At 38.9% G+C, this 21,279-nt stretch overlaps 2 protein-coding genes across 3 annotated transcripts in view; both read left to right on the top strand.

Annotated features, from left to right (window-relative positions):
* The window catches only part of LOC311442037 (store-operated calcium entry regulator STIMATE-like), a 31,967-nt gene extending 20,219 nt beyond the window's left edge, over positions 1-11,748 (top strand). The window contains exons 5-8 of one of the 2 annotated variants that reach the window (XM_084530789.1): positions 4,631-4,743; positions 5,664-5,741; positions 6,631-6,780; positions 7,691-11,748. In XM_084530789.1, coding sequence (XP_084386915.1) covers positions 4,631-4,743; positions 5,664-5,741; positions 6,631-6,780; positions 7,691-7,807 — 458 coding nt within the window. In that variant the 3' untranslated portion in view covers positions 7,808-11,748. The remainder of the gene's footprint in view (positions 1-4,630; positions 4,744-5,663; positions 5,742-6,630; positions 6,781-7,690) is intronic. The other variant, XM_084530790.1, reaches the window with a different exon arrangement.
* A 2,872-nt stretch (positions 11,749-14,620) lies between these two features.
* MUSTN1 (musculoskeletal, embryonic nuclear protein 1) lies at positions 14,621-18,909 on the top strand. The gene is made up of 3 exons (XM_084530792.1): positions 14,621-14,944; positions 17,507-17,627; positions 18,455-18,909. The coding sequence occupies exons 1-3, from the start codon at positions 14,936-14,938 to the stop codon at positions 18,559-18,561; spliced, it is 237 nt and encodes a 78-aa protein (XP_084386918.1). The 5' UTR covers positions 14,621-14,935; the 3' UTR covers positions 18,562-18,909.
* Positions 18,910-21,279: the final 2,370 nt, after the last annotated feature.

The following is a 21,279-nucleotide window of genomic DNA, read 5'->3' on the forward strand; positions in this document are numbered from 1 at the left end:
GATTGTCTTACAAGAGAGCTATGGCTCTTTACCAGAGAAAAAAACACACTGTAGTTTAAAAATAATAATAATAATGTTTGCCTAACAAACTAAAAGCTTTTGTAGCAGTTTGATAATTATCATTATTTGATTTTGTATAAGAAAGACAAAAAAAAAATAAAAAACAGCCAACCAAACAAAAAACCCAAGTGGCTAACAGAATTAAGAATTAATAAAGGCCTTGTTAAAATCAAGTACTCTAAATGGTTGGGAAATTTGCAATTAAATCAAATAGCGTTAATTGCTGTTTGTTTTTAATGTCAGAGGTTTAAAATATATATGCCAGGCATTTATCTATTGGGAGAAACAGCTTCCTCTACCATTAGTACATTTTTAAAAGTTAAATTAATGTCGAATGAATGTATATCTTAGGCTACAGTTTATGGCTGTTAATGCTGTTTAAATCAATGCTGCCACAACACTGTTTATCTTCTTTTTTTTCCCCACGTACCACTGTCCAAATGTTTTCACTCTTTTCCTTGGACTGGTGCTCATCTCACTCTTTAGGGAACTGATGCAGAGAGCTAAACTGTCAGAAAATTTGCCATATGTAGAAAAGTAAATAGTTTCTCCAGATCAGTCCCGAGACTTAGGTTTCTAAGGGGTTAGGTAAGCACCAATGCTCAGGGAAGGTTAAAGGGCCGAGACATTGCTGAACTTACCTTCTGACAGCTTTGAGACCTGCTGCTCAAAATCCCCTTTTATGATTGTTGACTTGGCTTGAAACTATTTGAAATGTTTTCATAGCTTTTACCCCATGTAAAATCGGCTTTCTGCTCAGAGCAAAATTTATTCTGTATCTGTTACCATTACAGGTAGGTAGTCATAATCATGTTAAATATTAGAGGGTTTTTTTTGTTGTTTTGTTTTGTTTTTCCTCTCATAGCATTGTTTTTTCTTGTGAGAGCTCCCTTCTCCCATTTTAATTTCCTTTCACAAATAAGTAGTCTCAGTGGATGGGAGGATGTGGGGACTCTCCTGCAAATATTTCCACCACTTACTGGCTTCTAAATGAACCCACTTTTATTTTAGTTAGGCATCTGTTGCTGCATTAGCTAAGCTTTTAAGATCCACAGCTGAATTTGTTACTTATGTCAAGGTGGGCTGGGACTGATCCTTCACTTTCATTTTGTGTTAGGAGATCGAAAATTTGTAAAAGTCATTTATAAAATTCTCTAACTCCTCTTTAATTAGTTGTTCTTTCCAATATCAGATCATTCTGTTAGTGACTTTCTTCTTCTTACCTTCATTAATGTGCTGCCTCTGACCTTAGAGTGGTGTTTTTTTCTTAAACAAGCTATCAAAAGGACTAATAAAAAGTTTCTTGTAAATCTGTTTTCATTAGTTTTGTGGGAAAAGCTTCCAGCATGAAGAGAACTAGGTACCAGATGGACAGTTACTGCTGATGGCTGTGCAGTAAGGTTAGATCCCATGCAAGAAATTGGGAACTGTCTAAAAAGGGCAAGTCACACTGGGTTGTTTGCTGCCCTCTTCTGTTAAGCACCACTGTTGTTTCTGAAATGAAAGCCCACTTACTACCATTTTATCTGAAATTTTTCACCTTGGCTACAGGAAAGCTCATCTTATGTTTTGTAAGATCCTTAAAAATAAATAAATGAAGTGGGGTAAAAGGAACTGCAGTTCTGTGGGGTCTCAAGGATGTTTAGATTCATATTTGGAGGTAAACGTGGATGTATAGCACATGAGTGGCAAGGTGGCTGCTCACTAAAATGTGTTGGAGGCCTGTGCCATTTTATCTGAAGTACTAAAGGAAGGCCTTTGCTTGAAGATCGGTATGTTTTTTGTTTGTTTGCAAGTGTGGAAAAACAAAGCCCACAAAACAGCAAGTCTCTTCTTTTGATTGAGTGATGTTTGTGTTTCTAGAGCCTAAATAATCATTTATCTCAAGTTAATTCTCACTGTGAGCTCATTTCCCGTCTTAGCTCTATTACTTGATCCCTGGTGATTCATTACTTGAGAAGCTGTCATAAAAATAGCAGTTGTCCTGCTGGTTTTAAAAGGCTCTCTTTATATGGAGGATAGTTTTTAAGTGTAAATGCCTCAAGGAAAGAATGGATACCAAAATATCAACATAGTCACTGGTAGTACAGCAAAACAGCACTGCATGCTGGTTTACAAACAACTAGCATGATGCTCCTTTGAGGGCATTCTCATGTCAGCATTTTTAAACTTATTAGATTTGTCTTCACATTTCCAGTTTTGTATTATCAGATTGATTATGTCAGCAGCTGAAAGTGCAGAAGCAGTTTATATAGCAGAGTATGTAAATAGGAGAAAACCAGTTGTGATCTGTACCAAAAACAATGTTCCCTGCATTCCTCTTCCCTTCTTGTGGTAGCTACTTTAGCTGCTGTGAGAAGAAAATAGGCGACAAAGCCCTGCTGGCTGACAATGAACTATATTGACAAGTAAATCGGGCTGTGCTTTTCAGATGGCCAAGCTTAGGAGTTGCATTTGATGAATCTTTTCCCTCTAGCTCTTTGCTTGTGATTTGCAGAACAACTCATTTACCTATGGCCTACCTGTAGGGTAGATAGGCACTTGCTATAAAAGCTTTGAAAATTGGTCTTGGTTCAGTGAGTTGACATTTTTGTAAGAAAATTCCTCAGGATTTGAACAGAAACACGCTACAGGACAGAGGAATCACAGGTATTTTGTTTAAGTGCTGTCTATAACCACAAATTCTATGAAGTAGCTGATGCCCTCATATAAGACGATTTACCGTTGCCCAACATTTAAAAAAAAAATAAGTGTTGCTACAGTTGTCATTGGTGAGGCTTCAAATTTTTTCAGTTTCTGTTTTAATGTGGATTTTTTTTTTTTTTTTTTTTTTTTCAGTAGCAAAATTTATTTTAATTTGCAGGACGTTCTAAGTGTGCAGATTATACATGGAAGGTATAAAATCAGAAATCAGAAGATTGTCCCAAACTTTGGAAATGAAATTAGGACTTAATGGCTTCAAAATTAACTTTAAAGTTCTGATTTGAGTTTATGCACTGAATCTTTGACTGTACGAATGTCCCAGATATTCTTGGGAACACGGCCTGGATGTGACAGTGCTATTAACATTTTTCACTCCAATTGCATAATTTATAAAAATATTTTAAAAACTTGGTTTGAAATTGTCTCTAGAGATCTCATTTTTTCCATATTTGCTACTTACTGAATAAAACCAGAGAATGCAAATAAAAATGCGGAGTATACAATTTCATTATCAAATTTAACTCAGGCCTTGCATCCCCAGAAGAATCACAGTTGCTTACTTAAGAATTACCGATGTTTCTGCCTTCAAATCTTATATATATATATATTTTTTTTTTCCCACAAAAGAAACCTTAAACTGCAGTGCATAACTATAAAACTTGATTATTTAACTGTTTTTCTTTTGGACTACTGAGTGTTGATCCATTAGCTCTTACTCTAAAACTTATTTGGAAAATGTCCTTTGTCTTGGACTCTGATCTGATTTATCGTTTTTTCTTTCTAGCATTTAAGCAGCAAACAGTAAGTCTCAAGACTATTACCAAGTATTAGTACTGAAAGGCTTTCAGAAATCTTCCAGAAAAGGAAGTAGCAACTATCCATTATGCATTACAAATACATAAAGGCATCTGAATTTCCATTGCACATTGTTCATCCCCAGCCTGAAGAGTTCTAAGCTGCGTTTGAAGATGGTGCAGAAGGCTGCTGGGAAGTCTAAAGAGCTAACAGCCCCTGCCAAAGCTTCCTTTTCATTTCCAGTGAAGTGCTGCTTTAAGCTCCCCTGCAAAGCTACTAGGCATACCGTTCCTCTCTTTTCCTTTTTTTTTTTTTTTTTTTTTTTCTCTCTCATTGCTTTCATGGAATAGTTTACAAAGCTTTCTAATAGTTTACAAAGCTTTCCTGTTCCGATATTTGTCTAAGATGGTCTTCGTTCTGTTGGCAGAGAGCAACGCACTCAGGTTTTCACTCTGCCATGTTCTAATGAGGTGCAGCAGATCTTCAAACTCTTTCAGACTGAAATGAAAATGTGATCTTAGTTAACTTCTTGTTCAACTAATTTTTTTTCATATCGGTGCTTGCACCTGTTGCTGCAATTAAGATTGGTTAGTTACAGCAGCCAACTTTGTAGAGACGAAAGATATGCTTAAGGTAGTCTAGGGAGAATGGCAGAAATCCTCATGTTTCTATTTAAAGTAGTAGTGAAGGGAAAGATGCTTCTCCTCAGCCATGTTTGTTTTAAGTTTTACCCTTCTAGGAAACTCAGTGCTTTGTGATAGAGGAGAAAAAAGAACAGTTTTGTGAGAAATAAAGGTAACGCAGCTATATCTAGCTCACCATCAGATTAGGTAAAATAGCACATAAGCAGGCACCACTGACTTGGATGAAGTCTGTGTATTTTCAGTTTCTAACTGATACTTTCTGAAAATTGGGGTGAGGCTGAGGGAGGGCAAGGAACAGCACTAAGGAAATAGTGGAAGGCACTGTGAGGGGATGTAGGTGCCCTTCCTCTAATACTGCTTTTCTGAAATGTTTGCTGTGAAGTAAAATGAAGCATACGCATCTCTTGAACCTTTCTTCCTTATTGCAGGTGACCCACTGCAGTGCAGTGCCTGGGTGGGGCAGTGTGCTCTGTACATCATGATTATGATGTTCGAGAAAACCATCATCATTATAGTGCTTCTGATACCTCAGTGGAAGGAGGTTTGTGTTTTTTACACCATCTTACAAATGAATTTCAGGTGGAAGCCATAAAGCATAGATTTCTAATGTTCCAGTGTTTAATTGGTTGACTTGTCCATCAAAACAGACTACAGTCCATGCCATTTAATTCTGGGAATAGTATGTTCCTGTACCTTGATTAGGGTACAGTTAAATAGGCTTTCTGTCATTCATTGTCAGGAAAAATATTTATTATTTTATGTTTATATAAATATATACTACAATGTATAAAATTTTATTCTATCTACTTGTCTGGGTAGATAGTGTTTTTTCCTTTTCTCATTTTCTTAATCCTTTTTCAAAGCTGTTCTGTTTTGCTTTCTGTAGTATTTTAGATTTCCTTTGCACAGTTTTGTTCATAAACCTAATTTGTAGGCTTTTAGTAATTTGCAGTGGATTAGTGAAGCCAATTGCTGATGACTGGATAAATATTTATTTTAGCATCTGTGTAACTTAATACTCAGAAGTGATGGGGTGTGGTGCTGTAGCGCATTAAAACCAATTAGTTCCTATTATATTGTTTGGACTAATTTGGGAACTCTGAATCTTCTCCTTACTGTGTATTTTGTAAAGCTCTGGTCTGTTTGAATTTTCTTAAGATAAAACTTAAAAACATGTTCCTTGAGAGCATACAGCTCGAAAATGGCCAAGATGGTTTGAATGCATCTCTTCAGAATTCTATAAACAAAAACAACAGAGATAAGTTTATTGCCAGCCCCGCTTACTTATCTGTTGTGATTTATAAGCTGTCCTAAATATTTTCCTTTTTACACAAAGCTGTCCTTTTTAGGTTCACATAACTTACTTATATAGTGTTAGCTAGTACAAAAATAATTGCATTTACTAATCAAGTTGTGAGCACGTGCTGCCATGATCTGAATTTAATCCTTTTCTTTTCACAGGTAGCTTTATTGAATCCTATAGAGAACCCCCAGTTGGAGTTGGCTATCGTCATGTTGATAGTTCCCTTCTTTGTTAATGTTAGTACAACTTGCATGCTTCTGTGAGACGTTTACTTGTAATTTTCTCCCATATAATAGTTAAATAACATTAATCTTAAATGTTAATCCTTAAATATATAGCATAATGTACCTCGATGTTTAAGTTATTTTAATTTTTAAAAAGGAAGGGTGTTAAAGAATGGAGAAAATGCCTGGATATGTAGATTATTCTTAGCTGAAACCTATACTGAGCTAAGTAACCAGGCTGAGAAGAGGCGTAGAAATGCTTCATTGACCCTTTTGGGCTGATGACTTCAGTAGATTGAATGTACTACTAAAATACTGACATAGAAATTATGAAATGACGATGAAATTTGCTTTGGGAAACAGTTGGGCTACGGATGGCTGTACTGTGAAGTATCCTGTGTCTGATGACAGCTGATAGCGGCTGGCCTATGCAGGAGTGGAAGGAAAGGGAAGTGTGTAATCAGCCTTCATAAAGAATACCCTTCCAGCAATCTGGGGTTTAGGAACAAGAGTCAGAGATGGTATCTTAGCATGTAATACATGCTGGCAGCTTTTGCTTTCATTATTCAAGCATGGATTTTATCTTTGCAAACTGAAAGTTTGTTGCAATAAGATGTCTGCCTAAGCCATTCACATTTGTACAGAAAGAGTTAATGTATGATCACTCTGAACAGCAACTGTTTTCCTTATTCTCTCCTCTTCTGCAAAAGAATAAAGTGGAAGTGTTCTAGAGCATTCATGCAGTGTATAATAAGCCATGGGACTGTATGCCAAAAAACTTTACCTTTTTGGCCAATTCAGCTATTTTTAAGCTTTCCTAATTCTGTCCAAATGCTGACTGAACAAACATATGCTGATCTGAGGAAAACTGAACTGTCACCTTCCTCTTTCTTTTTACCAGGCATTAATGTTCTGGGTAGTAGATAATTTTCTTATGAAGAAAGGGAAGACAAAAGCTAAACTCGAAGAAAAGGAAGCAGGACAAGATTCGAGAAATGGAAGTAAAGTCCGATATAGGAGAGCAGCATCACATGAAGAGTCAGAGTCTGAAGTATGTAGAGTTCATTGCTGCAATTAATGCAATATCAATCCAGTTCATCCCTCATGCTATTGATTTGACTGTAACGTTTTCAACTCGGTTTTGATATTCTTTGCATGTACCTCTAACAGTGGTTCCTAGTGTTTGCAATTGAAAACCAGTTAAGAAAAGTTATTGTTGCACCACTCACCAGTTAGTTATTTTCTTTTCAAATGAGCAGGAAGATGTAATACATGTAAATGTCACAGGTGAACTGTGTTACAACTACTTCTACAGATCCCACGCAGAGTACAAAGCTAACAGACCATTCTGATTTGAAGACAGGTTAATGGCTTAAAGTAAGAGGAAGCTGGAGGAGGCAATTGGCCTGATTTTTGTAGAAGTACTTGTCTTTGCTCTTGCAAATAACTTTTTAAAAGTGCCCACTTAATATTATTTAGTATAGCTTGCCTGGATGGGCAGTATCTCTGAAGGTAAGTTTTTTGCTTTAGTCAGTTGATGCATTTAGTCAGTTTTCTGCATTCTGGGCAGTGCTGCCTGTATGTTTTGTTTTTTAATAAAATTTTAATTGCAAATGTTGGTGAGGAGCTTATGTATTCCCTTTCATGTTAACAACAAGCTGCCCCCACTGTTCTGGAGGTGCTGGAATCAAATCTTTAGGTTAAGAGTCTGTGATTGTAGTAGAGATTAATTTGCATGCATCCTTCTTTGAGGTTCTTACTTACTTGAGGTTCCAGTAGAGTGCATGACATAATGCAGTTTTTTGATAGTACTGGCAGTAAATCCCATTTATGTTCTGTAAGCTCTTCCTAGAGAAAATACTAAAGTCCTTTGCAAGCATAAAAAATAGTAAGTTAAAAGTAGAATGAGGAAAGACCATGACTTTGATCCATGTTACTCAGAAACTGTAATTTATTTTTAGATCCTCATTTCAGCAGATGATGAGATGGAGGAATCAGACGCTGAAGAGGACCTGCGTAGACTGACCAACCTAAAGTCCATTAAGAAAAAGAAGCATCGTTTTGGTCTGCCTGTATGACACATTCCCTGACCTGTGTATTTGCAGGTTTCATGGCAAGAACTCCTCTGTCAGTGGGTTTTAATGTTGCAATTGCATCTCCCTTTTCATACAAACTGACTTAAAAGCAAGGTCTACCAACATAATGCAAGCATTTGGAAGACTTGCAGTTCAGTTGCACTACAGACACACTGACCAATTATGCAAGAATGTCTTTTCATCATATGTGAAAACAGCGTTGTTAAGGACTAGCCACTAAGGTGATTTGTATCTGACATTTCAGAGAAGATCATAGAAAACAGATACAGCGATCTTTCATTTATGGTTAGTGAATGATACGGTGTAAGATGTTCTCAAAAAGGCATCTGAATCAACTAAGTTAGTGTGTTTTATTACTAAAACTGGCTTTTGCAGCATAATTCCTAGAGCAGAATAGTTTATGGTTACAAGCTGTAACTTAATGTTATTTTTTTAAGTACAAATGTTTACTTGCTACCAGGTACCTATGGAACTAATAGGTGGAACAAAGATTTTTTCCAAGTCTCCTCAAATCTATTTGACTATTTTATATTTAAGTTATATTTTCATACAGTTGTATTTAAAGATTCTCTTTGTCAGAGAAAAGGGTGCAGTTCCCTTTTTTGTGCAGAAAAGGTCATAAGATTTGTAGTGAAAATCATTTTATCCTTGCGTCCTGGTTTAAGACAAAGAGGTTGCAAAGGGAAAGGCTCTCTGTCACTGCTGAAGTCACCAAATATCACTAAAAATGCAGTCCTAAGTGTGCTTTTGACCACATAATTTGAAAGTACCTTTTTTAATAGGAGGTGTTGTTTGCATATTTGACAAATGTGCACTTTAGTGTATAACAAAAATCTGTTGTGATAGGTTACTTATTTGTGAAATGAATATATCTATGGATGACTTTAATTATTTTTGTTTCTCTAAGTCTGTTATGTGTACCTCTCATATAATGCAAGAGAGATGGAATGTTTCTTTCACTTTTCCTTGTATAGGGCCTGCCATCCAGGACCTTGATCTGATTGGAGGAGCTGTGCTACAGTATTGTGAATAATTCTGTCCCATACTTGATATTGTTGAAAATGCAATCTTCTATTTAATGTGCTTAAAAATGGGTTTCTTCTGTTTAATTTCCTTTAAGTCCGCTTATTCTTTAGTGTGTTTTTTTTTTTTAAAAAAGAGAGGTATAATAGTCACTACAGAATTTCTGCAGTTTTCAGTGTCTGTCTTCTAATAATTGTCAACATGTGCTGCTCTAAAACCCTGCAGACATGTTTTCAGTTACTTTTGCTTTGCAAATTTTCTAAATGATTGTTTCTGACGGCTTTCCTTACGTAGCTAAACCTTGTGCAGGACAAGGCAGTGTGTCGAAGAGGTGACAACAGAAACAAATTGCAGATCTGTTGTACAATCTAGACATCAGAAATGTCCAAGCCTTAAACCAAACAGTTTCATCAGAAAACTGCTCAGAACTTTTTAAGATTTTTTACATTTTTATAGATTTACTAGGTCTTAATGTGATTTATTATCCAGGCCACTTAAATGGGGTTCTTGGGCCTTAGTAAATACTGAACTGTGCGCTCCCTTACTTCCTTTCACTATTCCAGCATTCCTTTTCACTGCTTGGCTGCTGAGGTGAACACAATGTTCTGAGACTTCAGGTACACCTCGGCGGATCCAGCTGACTAAAAGGGACATTTTACCAAACCTAACGTTTGCAAGTTTAGTTGAGCCACTGACCTCTGTTACTGTGCACTGAAATGTAATAACTGCAATAAGTTTAAATACTAGTGTTTCTTTTAGACTAAATCTAGAAACTAATGACAATGGAAGCTTAATCAAGTTATTCTGAAGCGGGGGGTAGGGGGCTGGGGAAATGTCCCTAATCGGTGTTGCCTCTGTTTTCATTTTGTTTTGTGTTTGTTTGTTTGGTTTTTTTTTTCCATTGATTGTGTGTCTGGCATCTTCTCTTGATTGTTGACTGTTGGGCAGGCTCATATCTCCAAAAGCACAGTATTTAAAGGAATTCATTTTCATCAACAGGATGGTCTCATACAGCTCACTGTTCCAAAGGGATTTAAGAGCTAGAGCTGGCTCTTGTTGCAAATGTCAGTGTTTATTTTTTAGCATAGGATTTGTTCTATTTCAGATAGTGAAATAAAAGTATTTAACATGTGCTACATACCACTGCACAGTCATTGCTATCCTCGTCAACTGAGCAGCGCACACAAATTTAACTGTACAAGCTTTCATTTTATCTTCCTTTTCCCTCCTCTTCTATAATTACTTAAATTATTGAAATGATTTCTATTTCTAGTCTCATGTTTAGTCTGTGAAATGTCAGTATAAAATTATGGCCTTAATCATGTAAAATATTTGTTTTGAGCAGACCTCAAACTTACTGACCAAGTACAAAACAGTATAAAGCACTATGGAGCAGTTTCTTGAAGGTGGTTGTAGCAAAGGTATACAAATACCTATTATTTTTTTTTTCTGTCTTAAGTGCTTAAATGTCACTTGGTTTGAGATTTTGGTATGCCTAGCAAGATGACATAGTAAAGCACTATGAGCCAAAGAGACAGAAGTCAAATATTTTAAATACCACAGTAGTAAAAGGAGTATATCTTCAGAGGGAAAAAACAGTTCCAACTTTCTCTAGTAAAGTATACAAAATTTATTCCCAGCCTTAGACAAATAACAAAACTGATCTTTTTCATTTTGTGTTACCATATGGAAGAGAAATGGAAAATGTAAAATTGGCAATTTCCCTCTTTGTAAGATAAAAATTGGAATTCTCGCAGTAGATACAAGATTACGTGCTCTTGTCTGAAGAGCTTGTGTGTGTGAGAGAAGGAAATATGTGCCTAGTGCTTCACTATGTCTTACTGCTCATTGAAATGTAGTGGCACTGCAGGCTGAAATAAATTTTTCATCAAGAGTTGATCCGGTAATAATAACATTGTGGCACAACATTTGCATTTATGCTCGGATTGGTGCTCTGAGTTAATGCCTGGTAAAGGGACTATAGGACAACTCATAGCAAAGGTTTACTTCAGGCTGTGCTTAAAAAATGTGATTGTTTAATGAAAATAAGCTATGTAGTATACGCCAAAGTAAGAGAAAGGGATTGTAACTTACCGAAGACATACAGAAGCATTGGTGCAAACGGAGTTTACCACGAATGGTCAACCTAAATGTATTAACTGTTTCTGGTATCTGACCTGTGACACATTCACATAAATTTAAAACACTGGTGTCGTCTAATACGTGGTTTTCAAGTTCTGGCTTTGATATGTTCAGGTCCCCTTGTCTTACTTTAAGTAGGTAAATGCTGTATATTAATGTTGCTAACTAAAATGTACTATAGCTTTTCTTCAGGGAAAACTCAGAAATTGAGTTGCAAATTAGAGCAATGCAAAGTGATCCCCTCCAACAGATTCCAGCTGCGCCTGGGGAGGGAGGAGCGGGCTCGCAGCTCTGCTGAGAGCTGAGCATCACAAGGAATTTCTGCCACTGTGCTTGACTAACCCGTGTTTGCAACTTTGCTGTGCTTTTTGCAGGAGAAACCAGTAATGAAAGAGCCACATCAAGTCAGAGTAGATCTACAGCATAGGCGTGCAAACTTTTTTTATGTATTTAAAGTTTCCAGTTCAATTACTGAAAATGACTACTATGGTTTTACAAAGTAAAACTGCAGTATCTTTAAAAAAGGGACTCTTTTGTAGGTGTTTCTGTCTTTGCGTGGGTATCTGTCTCAAACTGAATGTTGGGTTCGTTTGTAAGTAAATTCAGAGTAGAGCCTGTGTGAGCAAAACCAACGAGCTGTATTCTGCTGCCCTCTGTTTGGACCATATTGTTTAATCAGTAGTGTTACCGTAAACTTCTAAGGGTATCTGATGTAATTACATTGTATAATGGTTTACAATAAAGTTTGACTTATTACAGATTTGTACACTTGTTTTATGTTCCTTCTGTTTAAAAGTGAGCGTGTATGTATGTTTATAATGTGCTGTTGCAGGCATCTGGTTTTGCTAGTGGAGTTTAACCTTGGGACTGCAGATTCAATTTTTTGCACTCCCATGTCAGTATTAATTTCCATATATTCTTGTCCTTTAGTAGTTAAGTCCTATTTCTTAGGAAGGACTGTTATTCTTAGAAAGCAAGTTTTGTTTACAACTGTAAGAACGATTGCAAGCTCAGATCTGTTCCCTGAGGAGTGTTTTTGCCCTCAGTGTTTGCACACACATGGATCTGTATTTGCAGTAAGAAACCCTACATGTGCGCCCTGAGAACTGCTGAGGTTGCAGAACATAGACCCGAAGCCCTCTGGAATGTAGGACTTTGTTAAGATGCTGTACCATACAGCTGATAATCACAGCCTGCTTTCTGCTTTTGAAGCAAAGCCAGACCTTTTGGTCATTGGCCACAAAAATGTGTGAACTTGAAAATGTCTGAATTAACCTCCAGTATCCTGCCCTTTGGCAGGGTCTTAGCCTAATGCAATAACTTGTTACCCTGTCTTATCATCTCTCCCCCTTCTGATGTGTTTGCAGCAGGTAGTAGAAATGAAGGAAGGTGCCTGAGGGTCCTGTTGAGAAGCTGGTGAAGCGCTGTGTGTCACAACACTCACATAGTCTCTCCTTGTGAGACAGACGGGCTGTGTGGGGCTGTCTGGTTGTAGGACCAAGTAGCCTCTCTGTACCCCATCTCCAGAGGGCAACATGCTGGAGATGAGCAATGTCACCCTGCTGACTTCCATCATCACTACTTCACAAAGCAAAATGAGAAGGGGAGAAGTAGCACTGTCTGAAGAAGACATGACGCCTACACGCTGTGTAGTGCAGAGTTGTCTCTGCCTACCAAAGGGTGCTGCAGCAAACACTTGCACTTCTCCGATATATCCAACAAAATGAGCATAGCCCAAGCTTGCTTCCCATCCCACCCTGTTTTGGAGGCTGTAAAGATGCTGTTTTACTCTTCAGGTGTCTTGTTTCCTAGCTGAAGTGTCTAGCATCTATTTCCCAAGGTGCTGAAGGAATTAGGAGGGCCATCAAGGAGAATTGCCTTGCCGTGAAGCTGTGACATGAACCATAAAGGTAGGTCACGCCTTCATGCCAAAATAGAGCAGAAATCCTGTTATCAGTGGGCTTCTGCTGGTTTCACCACTTCTATCTGGGCAGAAGCAGATTGGTTTGTTTGGTGGGGCATGGCCTGCACAGTATCAATTCACAACTACCTCGGTTATTCCTCTCTTCTGTTTGTGCATTACCTTCGTTACTTATCACTTACTACACACAGGCAGCCCTATCCCCATCCCCACCGCCTCCCTAAAGAGAAGTCAAAGAATAATCTTCACCCTATTGAGCTTGGCAGTCCGCTGAGTAAGCAGGTTCCTGGAGAAGTCACATCTGCTGTAAGATCCCTGTCTTGTGGAAATCGCAGTGTTCAGATGTGTACAACACCTTAGCAAAAATTCAGGATATGCTGCCTCCCTCTCCGGCTGCCTCAGCTCCAATCCCCATGGAAGAAATGTTTTCCCTAAAGCTGATGGTTTTTCTTTCCACTCTGGTAGTCTTACAAAAGGTACTGGCATTTCACAGAAACTTTTCCTCTATTTTACTAAGCTGTGGATTTAAAATGGAAATTCAACATTAGGAATGTTTAAGTACGTAGCATCCGAAATGCTGCTTAACCTACAAATAATTACTCCACAGTCACATAAAAGAAGGCATCATCTTGGGCCTGGAGAGAGTTCATTTACAGGTAAGATGAACCCACAGATCTGGGGGATAGTTCACAACTGACAGATCGTGGTCTTGACTGCAGTTTGCCAATGCTGTGACATTGATGCAATGTTTTCATAATGAAAAAAATGCCAATTTTATTTACTTCCCGTGTCTCTCTCTGTAGCCTAAACAAATCACAGGCAGAGCCTGAGAAAAGGCTGGGGAAGATTTCTGTCGCTACAGCAGTCGCCGTTCCTGATAAAAGATGTCAGGAGTTATGCCAAGTCCACCTTTCCCATGTTAAAGTACCTGGCTGGAGTCTTGGTGCTTTCTAAGTGTCAAGCATAGTCACAGAATATTATTATTATTATTATTATTATTATTATTATTATTATTATTATTATTATTTATTATTATTATTTATTATTATTTATTATTATTTATTATTGCTAGTAATAGTAGTATTAGCATTAGGAATGATGCAAAGAATTAACATTATATATATATAAAAGGGGGGAAACAGCTCCCCACCAAACTCTCTCCTGGTAATAAAAATTACAACCCATGCATAAGACTTTCTATTTAATTAAAAATTAGCTTGGGAACAAATCTTAAAAGTTTTGGAGAAGGTTTTATTACTGTCAGCACATACAGTGGGGAAAACTGAATTTATTCGTGTGTGAATAATCCACTGCTATATGTACGACAGATGAACTGGTTAAATTTACTAATCCTGCTGTAAACAGAAAGTGATTTTACTCTCTGAAGTGTGTAAGAGCCAGCTGGCATCAGAGTGAGCTCAGGAATAGGATTGTAAGGGTAAAACGATATCCTATCTCATAAACTCCAAAACACACAAAACTGGTTCCTGTGCAAAAGAGAATTAGGGCACAGCAGTGTAATGCTTTTGATGTTAGGTTTATATAAACTTTACAGAAAGAGTATTTTCTAATGCTGGGAATGAGCAAACAAGACTTTTTCCTATCAAGAGAATTCAGAGTCGATTTTGTGTCTGTAACAAACTTTCGCCTTTTAAAGTTATAAGTAGAGTCCCAGTGGACTCCCCTGGAAGTTGTTTTTGCTGTGGATTGGGCTTCCCTGCAGTCTCGCTGCCACAGCTGTCTGCTCTCGTCACTCCTGAACTTCATCCGTCCCCAGGCACACGGCGCGGCAAATCCTGCCAGCCCTAGTCATCGCTAAGAATAAACTTTTCAACAACAGCCTGTGTCAACCTGAATCATCCTGGGATCTGGTTTGGGAAAGTGACCCAGCTAATGACCTCACGTTAGATGCTCTATATAAGCTGAGAGGAAAAAAACAGGCACACGCACAGTGCGCAGGCTGGATTTAATCAAAGCCGGGAAACTACCTTGGAAAGGATTTCAGGCGAGTGAGCGCTGCAGTTATGTCACAGGTATGGGGGCATTGTGCTGGGCTGGCTCTCGTTCAAGCAGGTTACCTGACAAATCTGTACTTGTTTTAGATGGTTTGCTCGAAATATCTTATTAGCAAGTTATTCTTGTTAAGCAGTGAATTGTCTCATCTGCTTGGATTGTTTGATTATGTTGAAATATTTAAAACCACTTTATAGCTTAACAACTAAGATTTTAAGAGCAATTATTATATGGAGAAGGAAAGCAGCTGCTCTCTACATGGTTAATTCTTTTTTTTTTTTTTATTATTATTATTATTATTATTTTTACCCTAAGTACTTTTATTTCTGTAGGAAGGAAAAAAGCATTTCCACTGCTCCGTTTGGGGCTGTTTTCCTGGAAGGTTTCTGCTTTTCCAACACATTGTCTCAGCCAGTTATTTGAAATTTTGATAGTAGTTTAAAAGGATGTGTCTAGACTGAATGTGCTGCTATGTAAAGCAAAGTTTGGTTTATTAACGTGCAAGAAAAGAAAGTGTGACTGAAAACTGTAGTTGTTGTACACCACTTGAGATGGAAATGTTGCACTACACATTTTTGTGTTCATCTTTTAGTTCAATCAGAAGTTTTTCTTTACTGTGTTCCCCAATATTCCATGTTTCAAAGTGATCTTAAAATTAGCTCAGAAATGTTGAGTTTTTCATATAAGTGCTATGTTTTCAGCCCAAGCTATGTGTACCTGTTAGAGTTCCTCCCATAGCAAGGGTTTTTTGTGGGATGGAGAATGTGGGAAGGGCAATGGAGCATAATCCTTCAGCCACACAGAGTAGTATGGTTCTTCTTAATTTCTTTACTCCAAAGAAAAAGAGATTTAAAAACAACATTGCATGTCTCATAAACTTGGGATGGGAGGAGATAAAGACCAGGCAGGACCGCTGTGCTGGCTGGGGATGGCTGCTGGCAAACCCTGCTTACAAACGTGCTTGTGTCGGTAGTAATTAACAGTCGTGTGGCTCCAACAAGTCCCTTGTCCTGATGGAAAGAAGCCTCACAGTTACCATCTCTTGCCAACAACAGGCAAAGGACGTCAGCAGGTTTCATATTCCTGCTAAAAAAAAAAAAAAAAACGAGGTATTTTTTCCCCTTTCTGCATTGGAACCAACACATTTGTTTCCTGTGGATTATGCCAAAGACCCATCACCAGCCAGTTCTTGTTACAGATAGACAAATGAAATGCTGGCTATGGAGACATTTGGTTCACCAGCTTAACCCATCAAAAGTTGCTGTGAATTCTGAAGAGTTTGCTCTCAGCTCCTGCTTTCTTTGGATACTCATAGAGTGTTTTTCCCAGAGACCTCATGAGTGTTTTGTTTCCCACAACACATGTAGATGGGATTGACAGCGAGCTATTCCGAGCGTTCCTGGGGGTTTATAGCCAGCCACAACTATGCCGAAGTCTCCAGTGCAGCCTGGCATGCATGTGCTGTCCCTGCAATCCCCCTGGGACTCACTGCTCAAGCCCTTTGCAGGCCTTGGGGATTTGTTCCCCTCCACAACTGTTTTTAGCTTTACAGGCAGTGGCCCAGGAATGTACAATGAGGCTCCACCGCTGCCAAAACCCAAATCAGGAGCCCTGCGTATGTAGTGATGGGCAGAGAAGTTTCTCGCTGATAAATAAATAGATTAAAGTTGGAATGCCCACCTCTCATCTTCTTCTTAATCACATCTCCTGTTGAGGGTGGTGAATCTGATCCCCCTGCACCCCAGTGTAAGGTCTTTTGGGTGGGACCTTGGCACCCAGTCCTTGAAAATAGTAAAATGAAGAGGGGAATGTTAGTAGTGCTGATTGATGTAGTGTTCGACTTAGAAGTGCTGATTTAAAGGTAGGGTTGTTCTTCCATGTTCCAATTTTCTTCTAGCAAACTGTAACTGGGTTAATACTTGGACATTCCAGTGTACCACCTGATGATGCATCTATTTCTGTATTGGATTTCCAATTCCTTCTCCAGATTCTGAGTCCAAAATGTGTTCAGTAGGTGCTTGTCAAAAACCCCTTTGAGTGCTGAGATACTTACCCTAAATTTAAATCAATATCTATGGGCCAAGTCTTAAATTTATTCCAACTAGATCAGACCAGATTTCTTTAGGAAATCAGTCAGAGAGATTCTGATGTAGTAGTAGACAGTGGCTGAGCATAATTCTGCAATTAAGTAGTTTATGTTTGTTTGTTTGTTTTAATGTTTTTGCTTGTTTATTTTCCCTGAACATTGGAAAAATTCTTTAATTACCAATCTATCTTGGTCTTTCTTTGCAAAAGGACCAGGCAGGCATCTGCCCTGTCTCTTTCAAAGGCTGGGCAATCAGAAGACAAATTTAGAACCAGAATGGTGGCAACAGATTTTGGGAAAGGTAACGAAATCCTGCCCTGATGTGGAGTTGTGGTTGTGTAGAGATCTGGAGTAGCTGAGTGTTTATTCTCAGAGTTGCAGTAGGTGGAATACAGAATTAGCAACTCTGTATGTTGTAGCTGTTAGGTCCAGACCTCTTTGTTCCCTGTTTCTAAACATGAAATACTGATGAGTGGGCAATACTTTTGTTTCATAGCCAGCCCCTGTGAAAAAGAAGCGTCCTCCAGTGAAGGAAGAAGATCTCAAAGGAGCTAGAGGAAATCTTTCCAAAAACCAGGAAATTAAATCTAAAACCTACCAAGTCATGAAGCAGTGTGGTAAGTCTCTTCTCCTTGATGGAAATAATAAGAAACCTTACAAAGTAAAGCATGGAATTAATTGTTATCTTCAGTGAAGGAGTGCACCTCAGAAACAGCAGCAGGCAATGCTGTCACATCCTCTGGCCTGGCTGCACAGAATCCTTGAATCCATCATCTTGTTGGCACCCCCATAGGTACCAACAGGGCTCTGCTTCAAGTGATTTATTTTCTCCCTGTCTGGACAAAGTAGGAGGGAGAGCTCTGACTTTGCCTTCTGAGCCAGAGTTCAAAACAAATCCTGGTCCCACAGTCAGAGTGGTTACCAAAGTTGAAGACCTGGATGTTTGGGCATAGACTAGGGCCTCTAAAGTGTACAAAATTGATGTTTGAGATGAAACACATACTGGGGGGAATAAAGGGCAGAAGGTGAGAGAGAAGAGAGTAGGTGCTTGCACTGAATGCTCCTGGTGCTTTGTTGTTTTTTTTTGTTTTTGTTTTTGTTTTTTTTGTTTGTTTCTTTGTTTCTTTGTCTTTTGTTTTTTTCATCAATAGTGGGAGGGTACAAAGAAAAATGATGAATTTTAACCCCTTTTCAGGGTGATATCCTGAACCTCACAGTGTTTTTAAGCACCTCAAGGAACTTGGGGTGGTCAATGTTGACGACCACCTACAGATGCTGGAAGCTGCCCTGTGCTTGAAATGAGAGTGCTGTGTTTTACTGGAAGTTGATGGACTGATGAAATATTTATCAAATGCTCATATGTTTTAGCTGCAGTAACACCAATGCTAACTGATTCACTGATTCCCTCCTCTTCTGTTTTTGTTTGTTTGTTTGTTTTCCCAAGAACAAATGGGCTCTGCAGCACCTTCCATATTCAGCCGAGATCGGACAGGAGGTGAAACAGTCTTTGAGAAACCTAAAGATGAACCAGCCAAAAGCGTCTTTGGTTGACAGCTGAGCTGAAAGTGATTGTTGAGATGATTGTTGTAATATTTTCCTAATTTTCTACCCCTTACACTAACTTCACTGTAGACCTAAATAGCTTATTTTCACCTTAAGCCATTAAAAAGTGAATGGACTCATATCAAAGGGTACAACTTCCGTTTTATTTTTTATTAAGTGCATTCTTTGTGTTGAATGGTGTTTGCTATAATGGTTTAATTGAAAAAAATGGTTGTTGGACACTGCTTGGCTTACTGTAGTGACCAATTTTAACTCAGATTAATTCTGTGGGCTTTTTGCCATCACTAGCTATGATCTAAATGTCAAAAGCAATGAATAAATATTCAGATGACACCATTTTAGTGTCTGTGCAATTTCTTCACACTGCTTTTACAGATAGGGACGTAAGGAGCTGGCTGAATGGGCATTGCAGAATCACTGAAATGAGTTCTGGCCACGGCAGCACCCCAGGGAACCCTCCTGGTGCTGGGGGAGGTGGCAGCTCCTTCATGGACTCCTCAGGGCAGTACTTCAATCATTCCTTGATGGTGAGAGAAGATGGCGGGCAGTGCCTCAATCACTTCCTCACAGTGAGAGAAGATGGTGGGGAGCGCCTCAATCATTCCTTGATGGTGAGAGAAGATGGCGGGCAGCGCCTCAATCATTCCCTCACAGTGAGAAGACGGCGGGCAGCGCCTCAATCATTCCCTCATGGTGAGAGAAGATGGCGGGCAGTGCCTCAGTCGTTCCCTCATGGTGAGAGAAGATGGTGGACAGTGCCGCAACTGTTTCCTCACACACAGCACTGCCGGGAGAGCAAATGGCAGGCTGTTGGTCTGCCTCAGTATGGAGTGATGACTTTCTGCCCATTCCCTGCCATATTTTTTCCTCACATCCTCAGGGTCTTGTCAGATCAAGACAAAAGTTGAGCCACAGACACATCATGTCCCAAACAACTCCTCTCTGAGTCAAAGTGTGTTTTCAACTCTATTTGTTTACATCTTGATTTATGGCATTAAACATCAAGGATTTTTTTTTTTTTTTTTTCCCTGAGGTTTTAAATTGGAGTATTTTGGACCTGTGGTCTAAAACATGGATAATCACCTCTTTTGGTGGTGCCTATTCCCTGGCAGCATGCCTGAGGGTGGTCAGGGAGGTAAGTCCCACCTTTATTTAACAACGGTTTTAATTTTTTGCAGGCCGTTTAAGAAGTGAAAGTGGTATTCAAGGTCTCTGTGTGGGTGAGCACTGTGAAGAAAATTATCTTTGCTTTTTTGTGTCACGAACAGTGGATAAAATGTGCTGATGCCCACAGAACTCTAGGAGAGGCTGTGGCATGGGACACTTGTCACTCAATAGCAAATCCTTTGGTTTTAATTGATGGTTTCCCTAAGAAAAATAAAGATGCTGTTGCTTTTAAGAAACACACATTTTATAAATGTGTTTATAATATGTTTTGTTTACAAATGTTATGGACAAGGTTAGTGCAAGTGTCACAGAATTAACCACTTAACTGTGTGCAGCAGCTGTGCTGTGCATTTATTAAAAAAAAAAAAATTACTCTTTTCTCTTCTTCCCAGCTCCTTCACTGCCTATTCATGTTTTCCAGGGGCAAACCCAGCCATCAGTTTAAAACTCCGAAGAGTTTTGAAAGAGCCTTATTTAGCCTATTTTTCAATTTCAGGGATTATTATCTGCAGCTGAGGCACTGCTTCCTCTCTGCTCTTCACCGCTCTTCCTGAAGAGTGGCAGCACAGCCTCTTCCTCTCTGAAGGACCAAGGTTCAAGAATTAAAATACTGAAGAAAAAAAGCTCTCACTCGAATACTGCTAGAACTGTCCCCACATCAGGTTTAACTACACCTCCTTAATTAATCTGTGAGGAAGAAGTGGCAGGAGGTTGTTTATTAATTAGAAAAGAAAATGGAGGACAACTGGGGCTAAATTGTGTTCACACTTTCTTTTTATGCTGCATGTGATTGAATATTGCAGATTTGCTTGGAAGCGGCGAAACCAGAGAGGAGGAGGAAGGGTGCTGTATTTCAGACCCATCTTTGGGTATGTCAGTGCTGATTTGGAATGCACGGAGACCTTTGCCTTCTGCAGACACACAGCACAAATGCGACAGGGAAGCAAGACAAGTTATCTATCTGGAAAGTGGGGTTTTGCTAAGAGCTTTACTTCCATAATGTCTTCAGGTTCAATTATTTGTGATGGTTCACAGTGTGACACTAAGTGCTCGGGTTCAGGAATCCCTTTTAAGAGGGATCTCATCTAAAAAGATAAGCATTGGAGGTAAATGTGTGTCCCTGGGACAAAACTGCTCCCCACTGATGACTGCAGGGTGTTTGCTCTCCCTTATGAACTGAAGCAATCCTGTGCTGGAAGTTACTGGTGGCTGCTGCAGGAATGGAGCTGTTTGTAGGTGAGAGAAACAACCATAACAGCTGTCTGGAGAAATGCTGTCATCTTTTTCTTCATCACCTTGTATGTAATACATCCAGCCATGGGAAATGTGGTTTATTCCTTTTTTTCCTTCATTTTCATAGAGGAATAGTGACAGGGAAGTGTCTGACTGCCTCCAGAAAGTGAGTTTTCATGTCCTCTTGCAATCAAAAGTATCTCCTGTTGTCGTGATGGCTTTAAATCTTTCCTCCAAGGATCTGAAGTCATTTCACAGCGTGTTCATACTTCAGAGTAAGGAACACCAAGTGCTGCAGAATCAGAC

Source organism: Aythya ferina (genome assembly GCF_964211825.1).
Source record: "Aythya ferina genome assembly, chromosome: 10".
Taxonomy (NCBI): Eukaryota; Metazoa; Chordata; class Aves; order Anseriformes; family Anatidae; genus Aythya; species Aythya ferina.